This window comes from Corapipo altera, unplaced genomic scaffold (assembly GCF_003945725.1).
Source record: "Corapipo altera isolate COAL_440 unplaced genomic scaffold, ASM394572v1 326, whole genome shotgun sequence".
NCBI classification, from domain to species: domain Eukaryota; kingdom Metazoa; phylum Chordata; class Aves; order Passeriformes; family Pipridae; genus Corapipo; species Corapipo altera.
This window is the reverse complement of record NW_020884945.1, coordinates 3,272,155-3,282,205: the sequence shown is the minus strand read 5'-3', so window position 1 is coordinate 3,282,205 and position 10,051 is coordinate 3,272,155. Positions and strand designations below refer to the sequence as shown.

The 10,051-nt window shown below is 45.4% G+C and overlaps 1 protein-coding gene across 1 annotated transcript in view; it reads left to right on the top strand.

Moving 5' to 3' along the window:
- Positions 1-1,823: 1,823 nt before the first annotated feature.
- MTMR8 (myotubularin related protein 8) overlaps positions 1,824-10,051 on the top strand; it is a 26,095-nt gene continuing 17,867 nt past the window's right edge. Inside the window, exons 1-5 of the mRNA XM_027662283.1 lie at positions 1,824-1,893; positions 3,439-3,561; positions 4,472-4,634; positions 6,835-6,992; positions 8,607-8,735. Of these exons, the coding sequence (XP_027518084.1) occupies positions 1,870-1,893; positions 3,439-3,561; positions 4,472-4,634; positions 6,835-6,992; positions 8,607-8,735 (597 nt within the window). The 5' untranslated portion in view covers positions 1,824-1,869. The remainder of the gene's footprint in view (positions 1,894-3,438; positions 3,562-4,471; positions 4,635-6,834; positions 6,993-8,606; positions 8,736-10,051) is intronic.

Below are 10,051 nucleotides of genomic sequence, written 5' to 3'. Positions count from 1 at the left end.
TCAATGTCAGTGTAAGGAACTCAGAGCAAGATCAAAAGAGTTACAGATTGCTGTAGTATAGGAGAAATTCTATAATAAATGTGACTTAAAATGACAGCAAAAATGTGTAGTCTGAAGGTGCTGTGAGCTGTACTCACAAGTTCAGTCAAGCCTGGGACATGGCCTTGGTGGCCTGGTACAAGTGTCAGTTCTGTCATCCATCCAACAAAATCAGCCCCATTCATCACTGACCTGGGTGGTTATAACGTCGTTTTTTATGAGTTCACCTTCCTCCTCAAATACACTCAAAATGTATTTGGTGAGCTCAACTCTGTGGCCTCATTCTCCATTTATTTTCTTCTGACACCTCCCTTTGCCTCAACTCCTCAGGCTCAGTAAACGCAGATTGCAGAGAGATGTGGACAATACATCTATTATTTGGGCAAAGCTCCCTGGAAGAAGTCAGCTCTCTTTATTCCTTGGGATTGCTGCTCAAACTGATCCCTGTGGCATAATGATTACTTTGAGAATAAGCTGTGAGGGTGATAGTGCCTGGCTGGGCAATGCAGCTGTTACTCCAGCTCTTTTCATCTCCACGTGCTTATTTCTTCCCTCATTTTTTTATTTTTTCCTTCTGTGCATGCCATTTCCTTTGGGAAGAGGAGGAAGAAGAGTTGATATCATACACCTACATTGTGGAGTATTGTGGAGTCCCTTCAACAATACCCACTCTGTTTATTAGTAACCTTCTAAAGTATCCTCATCCTTCTGCAAACCCCAGGAGAGGCTAATGGGGGGAAAACCGACTTTGGATTATGTGGAGCACAAATGCAAAGCTGTAATTAATAAATTCTGCCCTCACTAATTGCAGAGGAGGAGTCTGTGCTGCTCCACACCCGGGATTTACACCCCATGTGTCTCCTCTTCCCTGGAAGTAAAAACCGTGTGGGTTTGTACAAGTATGGAATGTTTGCACGAGGGGTAGGTATTTCAGATTTGGTTAATTCTGAGGGTACAGATGAAAGGATGAAGCCAGATCTGTGCAGTGTTCCCTGGCTGGGGTCCATTTGATCCTACACAGCTTGAGATTCCCACCAGGGAAGGAATGGCAGGGTATCCCCTTTTCCCTTCTCTTGTTATCTCTAATAAACAGTGTTTTAATCAACACCTTATGGAGTTCAAGTCTTTTCTTGCTGGGATCCATAAAAACACTTGACTGGCTCATCACACCAATATCCCCAATCGGAAAAACACCCATGGAAGGTGTCCCTGCCTGTGGCAGGGGTTGGAACTATATGTGCTTTAAGGTCCCTTTTCAACCCAAACCAGTCTGTGATTCTGATCATGTAATAATTAAAACCTGTAAATTCTGAGACTCCACACAAGATCACCCTGCTGAAGGGAATTTCTCAGGAAATTGGGACTTAGGTTGGAAAGAACACCCGGGGAAGCAGCTGCCCCCGGGTGTGTGGGACACGAACACTCATTGCAAGCCTTTGGGATCAAGGCTAGGTATCCGTGAGAGGCAGCGCCGTGCTCTGAAATTAAATTACAGGGAAAACCTGATAAACAGGTATTATTAGCTCTGCTGAGTGTGCCAAGTATCAATGTGAAACGCACCTCTGATCCCTTACACCAGTGGGGAGGGCTATTAGCCCATTGAGGGCAACACTGTTGGCCGTACATTTTGAGAGGGAAAAGGGGCTTTTCCCTCAAATATTCCAGAAGGGGAATCCTGGGCCGTGCCCGGCGGGCTGTGCCCTCAGCGATGCCCTCACCCAACATGGCGGCGGCGGCGCCGCGCGGCTCTCGCGAGCCCTGGGCGGGGCGGGGCGGGGCGGTCCCTCATGGCGCCGGCGCGGCGCGTCAGGCCGGCAGGGCCAGGTGGCAATGGACCACATCAGCACCCCAAAGGTAACCCTCACCGAGGTTTATTCCATTTAACGGCGGGATTTATTTGGCTGCACGCGTCGTGTTTGATCCCCGTCGGGGCAACACCCCCTGCGCGCCCTCAGGGCTGAGCGCGGCGGGTTTAAAGCCGCGGTGTGAAGGTGCTGGTGGCTCCGCCGCCGTGTTGGGAAGCGGGTTTGCAGGAGGTGACACAAGGTGTTTTGGCGGCAATCCCTGAAAATTTCCTTTATATCCATCCCCCCTCAGTCCCAAAGAGTGAATCAAATGTACTTTTTTTCCCCGTCAAATTCAGTGAAACAGGAGCTCCGGTAGTGCTGCGTTCAGGCGGCTAAAAATAAATTGCATTTACTTCAGGCAGCGGTTGGTAATTTAATTTTACCTTTAGCTGCCATGGAGGTTGTTATATTGTTATGTTTTGGTTTATTCTCTAGGATATTGGTTTGGGGATGCTCTTTCCCGTGTTCCCTGCGTTGCTTTGCTGGTCCTGCTTGTGTCTAGTGCCCTGAAAAAGGGAAATATTATATATAATAGCTATATTTGCTGAAAAATATGACATGCTAGGAAATCATTCAGCCTCTACCTCTGTTCTGCAAGTTTCTTTGCTGACATTTTCCATGGCTTATCTCAGACAATGTAAGAAAACTCATACATTCAATACTCAAAACTAATCTATCATATACTGTTAAAAAGCTTGTTTTTATTATCCATCCAATTATTTTCCCCCATTATTTGTGCTTAATGGTGAAAGAAAATTTCCATCTACCTTCATGAAGAGGCAAATAGGCCAGGAGGAAATCGATGAAATACTGTCAACTATTTTATTATGTCTGTGCTGATACTTTTTAAAGCTGCTTTTTATTAATGAGCTTGGTGTGGTTTATGAAATGCACTTACAGGCCAGGAAGTGAGGTACAAGAAGTAGCTTCTAATGGTTTTTTACAGGCACTGAGCAGTTGGAAGTCAGATTGGAGAGGGCTGTTCCTTTCAGAGCAACACTTTGATTACTCTGAACACAGACAAGTCTTTCTTTGCAGTTCTTTGTCTTATTATTTGTCAGCCTTGTCCAGTAACAAACTGGGATCATCTTGGCTACGCATCTGGTCGTCCTGTTACTCACACTGATGCTGAAACTTGGCTGTTTGCTTAACCTTTTTGGCTTTAATTCATGGAGAAATAATAGCATAAAGCTGAGCTGGTGTTGTAGGGCAGACTTAAATTCATGTATTTTCCTGTATTGCTTCATGAGTTGCTTATTAGAAGTTGAATGACTGGAATTCAACAGGTGTTTAGGTAATTCCTCCATCAAAGTTGGACATCAGGAGGAATTTTTCCACAGCAAGGGCTGTCAGGCATTGGAACTGCCCAGGATGTGGTGGAGTCCCCACCCCTGGAAGTGTTCAAGGAGGGACTGGACATAGCACTCAGTGCCCTGGGCTGGGTGACAAGGTGGGGGTCAGGCACAGCTTGGACTCAATGGTCTTGGAGGACTTTCCCAACCTCAGTGATTCTGGGATTCTGTAGTTTTTTCATCCTCTTTCTCTGTTGCAGGTCGAGAACGTGAAGTTGCTGGATCGCTACGCGAACAGGAAGGTGGCCAATGGGACATTGTACCTGACAGCCACGCACCTGATCTACGTGGAGGCTTCTGCTGAAGTCAGGAAGGAAACATGGGTATGTTGTGGTGCCTGGGGCTGTGTAAACACACCTATAGAAGTTATTTTATGTCACAGGCTGATTTGGTTTGGGAGGAACTTGAAGGATCATCCAGTCCTGCCCCCTTACCATGGGCAGAGACACCTCCCACTAGCCCAGGTTGCTCCAACCTGGCCTTGGACACTTCCAGGGATGGGGCAGCCACAGCTTCTCTGAGCAACATGTGCCAGGCCCTCACCACCCTCCCAGCCAAGAATTTCTTCCCAATATCCCATCTAACCCTTGCCCTCTGGCAGTGGGAAGCCATTCCCCCTTGTCCTGTCACTACATGCTCTCATATCCAAAATAAACAAGTTTGGAAGTTCCACAGCTGCAATGACCTTTTATAGCATTTTAATACCAAATGCTCAACAGAAACAGGTGGTTTGGAAGGAAATGAGCACAATGGTGACATGACTTGATAGAGTTCACTCATGGAATTAGTGTCAGTTCAAGGAATATAAAAAACTTGTGTAGTTTCCTCTCTCAAACTCAATATACCAAGCCACCAAACTTGAATTTACAGCTTTTGTAAGTGCAGAATGAGCACTGAAATGAGCCTATTTTATTGATTCTAAAGCAAAGTGAGAATGACAGAATATATTGCATATGAGAGTGGGAAAGCAAAGTGCACCAGGTAAACCAAGCTGCACATCAATCTCTGAAAGTAATTTCTGTGCATCTGTGTTTTTTCAGTCCTGCTTTAGTTACCTGGCCTTTGGGTGCAGTCTGGGTGTTTATGTTTGATAAATAATCACAAATAATCTCATTTTCTGCTGCTAGTTAGCTGCAGGAAGCATAAGTAGCTGATTGTGTTACAGAAACTTCATTTCTGCTTGTGCTGCTCGCAGTCTTATCTGAAAAATGTTGTTTATTCCCTGTTTTTCAGATCCTGCATCACCACATTGCAAGTGTGGAGAAGCTGCCCGTGACCACAGCTGGGTACCCCCTGCTTATCCACTGCAAGAACTTCCACGTGGCTCACTTTGTCCTGGGGCAGGAGCGGGACTGCCACGACGTGTTCACCTCCCTGCTCAAGCTGTCACAGCCAGGTATTGGGAGTGGGAGTCTCTTCTGGGAATACTTGGAGCTCTCTAAGCTGGAAGGCTGGGCTGAGCCGTGGGGAAGCTCTGTCTGCCCCAGCTTGGGTTTGGGCTCTCAGTGCAGGATGTGGAATGGGAATCAGCTTCTCCCACCAGAGACAAAGGGTGGGCTCAGGAAGTAGACAGCAGGACATTTGCTTAATTAAACACAGTCTTTGAAGCCTACAAGAAAGATGGAGATAGACTACTTACAAGGACCCAGAGTGACAGGACAAGGGAGAATGAAAGAGAGCAGTTTAGGTGGGATACTGGGAAGAAATTCTTCCCTGTGAGGGTGGGAAGGCCCTGGCACAGGCTGCCCAGAGAAGCTGTGGCAGCCCCATCCGTGGAAGTGTCCAAGGCCAGGTTGGACGGGGCTTGGAGCAACCTGGGATAGTGGAAGGTGTTCCTACCCATGGCAGGGGTTGGAAAGGGATGATCTTTAAGGTCCCTTCCAGTCCAGGCAGTTCCATGATCCTGTGGCAGTGGGAATGAGCTGGTGTTCCACAAGGAACTTCTGGAGGCCTGTGAAAGGTTCATTTGCCTGACTGAGTCTGTCCCAGGCTTTTTTCTCATGTCACTCATACCAAGTGTCACATCCCATCCCTGGCCACTGTCAGTCATTCATGTGACCTGGCTGTTTTCTGTGTGCAGTTTTGCCCTCTCCAGCTGACCCAGAATTCGGGAATCCCACAAATAAAGCCTTAAATGTTGGCATCTTCGATTTGTTTCCAGCAGCATGTTTAAGCTGCTCTGCACTGTTTGCTCAGCTGTGACACCCTGTGTTTCACCCAGGCTGCCCTGACTTGAAGTCACTCTGAAAGAGGGTGAGCAAAACATCCTCAAAAGCCTGTGGTCTCTTCTGGCTCCAGCTTTTTATTCCATCATGGTTGAATCCTCAGGCTTCTTGTTCTTCTTGCAGCACAGCATTCCACTGAGTTCCTACCTGTCTTCTGCCTCTGTTTTTGGGGTGCTACTTCAGTGAACCTGAGTTGTGTTATTATTACAAGGATGTAATTTGTAATTGCAATTTGTAAATTGTGTCACTAGTCTGAGGGAGGGGAATTGATAGCACCAGGCAGCTTCTTGCTGCCCTTCACACAGGACTGGGCTGGAAATCCTGTAGGAGAAATGGGTTTTGCCGAGTTTTTTTTTTTAATTGATATTAAGGCTTGTGTCTATTCCCAGCATCCCCTTGTGCTCTTTGGAGTTTTCTTAGTTCTGCAGTTCTAACTCTTATGCTGTATCTAGGAGGTTTCTGGCGTTACATTTAAAAGCTGTCCCTGTTCTTTGAGTTTTGCAAGTTAGAGACTTAGGTAGTGCCTTGAAGCTTGGGAAGTGTCACTGCAGGGGAGCACACCAGTTTCTTGTAGTTGTTTGTCTAAATGCTGTAGCTCTTTCTTTTCTTCTACTTAAGGATTTTAAGAGTGCTCTGTTTTTGGTTTAAAAAATGTCTATGTGTGTGTTCTCTTCATGGGTTTTTGGCAGAGTGATGGACAGCTGGGGGTTACCTGCTTTATCAACCCCTGACAGGTTTCCCTCTGTCTCTGGAGCACTTGCTGCCTTGGGAGTTAGCTGAATGAGTTATTGGCTGGATTTGCATTTTATGGAGAGAGGGAAGGAGGTTGGGATGGTAAATGGCCATTTGTCAGACCCAACCTGAAGCCTTTGTTGGGCTGAAAGTAACATTTCAGGCATCTCTCAGGGTTAGAACTTGCTGTTGAAGGATGAACTTTCAGGTGTGGAAGAGCTGTTGTATGAACTCTCCACAGAAAATAGATCTTTTGATATGTGTTGTCATTTATGGGTTAATGCTTATGACATAAATCCCATCTAACGTGCCTGTTGTAGTGAATTTAGGAGGAAATCATTTGTTCAGGAAAAATTACCGCCTCAGACTTACAATTAATTCTAACAAAATATTTTAAGCCTATTTCCTTGCGTGTGGGAACTGAGTATTGGAAATTCCTGAGGATTTCAGGAGGAATTGTCAGCACTTGGTACTACCCTGACCAAAATCCTATAAATATGGGGTTGAGAAGTTTTAAATATCTCAAATACTCTACTCTGCAGCACTGAATGATTGATTTCCAGAAGTTCCAGCCTCTCTGTATGTCTTTGCATCTCTTTAGTTATTAAATAGTTAATTTTTTTTCTTTCTTCTTCCCAGTGAAACCTGAAGAACTTTATGCTTTCTCTTACAATCCTAAAATGTCTAAAGAGAACCGGGAAATTGGGTGGAAACTAATTGATTTAAAACTGGATTACCAGCGCATGGGAATTCCAAACGACTACTGGGAAATAACAGATGTTAACAAGGACTACGAGGTAATTCCTGCCCCAAGTAGCCATTTAATGCAGTATCTCCTTGTTGTTATTAATGACACAGAGCAGCCCTGCTGCTGCCTCTGGGGAGGAATGAGCTCTCTTCGTTTTAAGCAGCATCATCTTGATGGGAAGTTGCAGATAATGATACCACAGAAGAGCTGCAGAGTCACCTTGGTTTGCTTTGATCCCCCTGGCAAGGGACCAGAGAATTGTTCTGCTAGAGAAATGGCAAACTATCTGTTAGGAAAAGCCTGAAGTACCCTTAGCTGCTTTTGGTATTTCCAAAGCCTGTCCCACCTGACTAGGGACAGATGTGTAGGAGGGAAATAAATGGCAGCAGTTTGGATTGGTAGGGGATGAGGCAGAGTGGAGAGGGACTACGGAAGGAAGGAGAAAAACAGACCTTCTTTTGCTTGCTTGGTTGGATCTTCTGCTTTATAAGGCCTCTCTGTCATTTCAGTCCAAACTGGCTGCTGCTGTTATTTTCTTTGAAAGGCCATCTTGGATCTAAACAACAATAAACAACAGCATTTGTCAGCAAGCTTGTTCAAAATCCTGTTACACATTATTTCCCTTTTTATTTCTTCTAATGTGAAACAGTCAGACCTGGCTGTCAAAAAGCCAAAACAGGCAGCTCCTGTTTGGACCAACATACTTGGTCCTGAATCCCTTCCCCTGCTCCCCACTCTCTTCCCTGGGCAGCTTTCTTTGCTGTTACACTTTGGGTTGAAGAAATACAAGCCTGTGCTGTCAGAAGTGACAGCTCATTTTACCTGGCTATGTGTTTGGATGCCTGAATTGAGATGTGATGGCAGAGATGCTGTTTCCAGCAGCTGATTAAGGCACCTGAATGTGAGCAGCTCAAATCATTAATCACTCTGAGGTTGTACTTGCTCAAGTGTAACTCTCAAGTGCCAGTGCTTTAGAATTTCCTTGGGGTTTCCAGCCTGTATGTTAAAATTGTCAAGCCTAATGTAAAGCCAGGCTTGGGGAGGAGCTCATCTGTGAAGTCTATGCTGAGAAAATGTACTGATTTGAGGAGGAAAGATAAAGCTGGTCTCTGAGGGTGCTTCCAGACTGCTGGTCACTCCTTTTCAGAATAAGATTTAGAGGGAACTTTTTAAATATAGTTGTTCTTACTTTTCTCTTTTTGTGAAAAGGAATTCTTGGCTGTGAGGGTGGTGAGGCCCTGGCACAGGCTGCCCAGAGAAGCTGTGGCTGCCCCATCCATGGAAGTGTCCAAGGCCAGGTTGGACGGGGCTTGGAGCAACCTGGGATAGTGGAAGGTGTCCCTGCCCATGACAGGGGGTTGGGACAAGATGGTCCTTAAGGTCCTTTCCAACCCAAACCATTCTGTGATTCTAAATCAGAAACTTTCATAAAATTTATGAATTTAAAGAACTTCTTCTAATATGTACTGGGTGCAGTGCAGTCCATTTTCTAGGTTCACTTTTAAAATTGATCCTTTCCTTCACATTGTTTTATTTTGAACCTATTCCTGTGTTATTTTTCTAAATAAATCTTAATGTCATGAGCTCAAGATGAATTTTTCATGGTTTTTGAATTGCTCAGTACTAATATCTGGGTTTTTGTTTTTTCTTTCTTCTCACTCAGGTTTGCAGCACATACCCTCCAGAAATCGTGGTGCCTCGAGCTGCCTCCAAGGCAGTGGTGATGGGAAGTTCAAAGTTCAGAAGCCGAGGGCGGATTCCGGTGCTTTCTTACTTATATAAGGAAAACAATGTTAGTGCTGGCTTGGGGTGAGAGCGAGGGTTCCCCTTTTTACCCAGTTCCCTTCTAGTGACAGGAAATAATGAGATAATTATTAGACTTGAGACATTTGAGAACTGTGCTTCTCTTAATGGCTTTAAATATTAGTTCATTCTGAGTCACAGAATAAGCCGAAGACAAACACTTGGGGTGCATCCAGAGCCCTGCAAAAAGCCCAAACTTTCCAACCTTCCTTTTTATTTAAATCAACTTTCAGCAATTCCTTCTGATGTGGGGCTTTTAAATCTCCTGTTTAGCTATATTCAATAATGTTTTACTAAGTTCCATGTTAACTCAGCTAGATTTTATTAGTATTGAAGAGGAGGAACCACCCTGAAATAAATCCCCACTAGGTCACAATAAGTGAAGGTTTCAATTTTTTTTTTTTTCCACTGAAGACCAGAATGTAAATTTTTAACTTTGCTGCCTCAGCAGTGTTTTAGATGCTGATGTGAGGAAAATGCTGTCACAGCCAAATTGTTGTTTTCCTGAGGAAATGTGCCTTGACCTGGGCACTGCATGGAGTTGTGCTGGCAACTTAAAACATACTCAATGCACTTCTGAGCGTGGAACAGTAACAACTGAGAAGGAAAACTGTGGAAAAGAATGGTTTGGAAATAGAAACCAAGTAGAAAACATGAGAAATTATGGCCTTCCAGTGCCTTATTAAAAGGAGGGAGAGGGATTTTTTGTAGGGGCACATAGTGACAGGACAAGGGGGAATGGTTTTAAACTGCCAGAGGACAGGGTTAGATGGGATATTGGGAATAAATCCTTCCCTGTGAGGGTGGGGAGGCCCTGGCATAGGTTGCCTAGAGAGACCATGGCTGCCCCTGGATCCCTGGAAGTGTCCAAGGCCAGGTTGGACAGGGCTTGGAGCAACCTGGGCTAGTGGAAGGTGGAACATACTGCTTAGGGGGTGGAATGAGGTGGTCTTGAGGTCCCTTCCAAGCAAGCCCTTCTGGGATTCTGGTGTTCTGTGGACTGCTAACATTTGGGATCCTGATCATCAGGCAGAGCACACTGTGAGGTTTCTTGGCCTCTCTACTCAATGAAGTTTCCCAAACCTCTCGCTTCGAGAAATAGCCCAGTAAGGTTTGTGTGGGTGCAGTTAAACAGCAGTTTTTCAGTGAAAGAGAACACAATTAACCCCATTCAGTGGGTGTTTGGGGTGGGTGGGAGGTGCTGTGGGATCAGGTTTGACCCCCTGTGTGTGTGAGAGGTGCTGTGGGATCAGGGGTGACCCTCTGTGTGTGTGTGATGCTGTGGGGTCAGGGCTCACCCTGTGT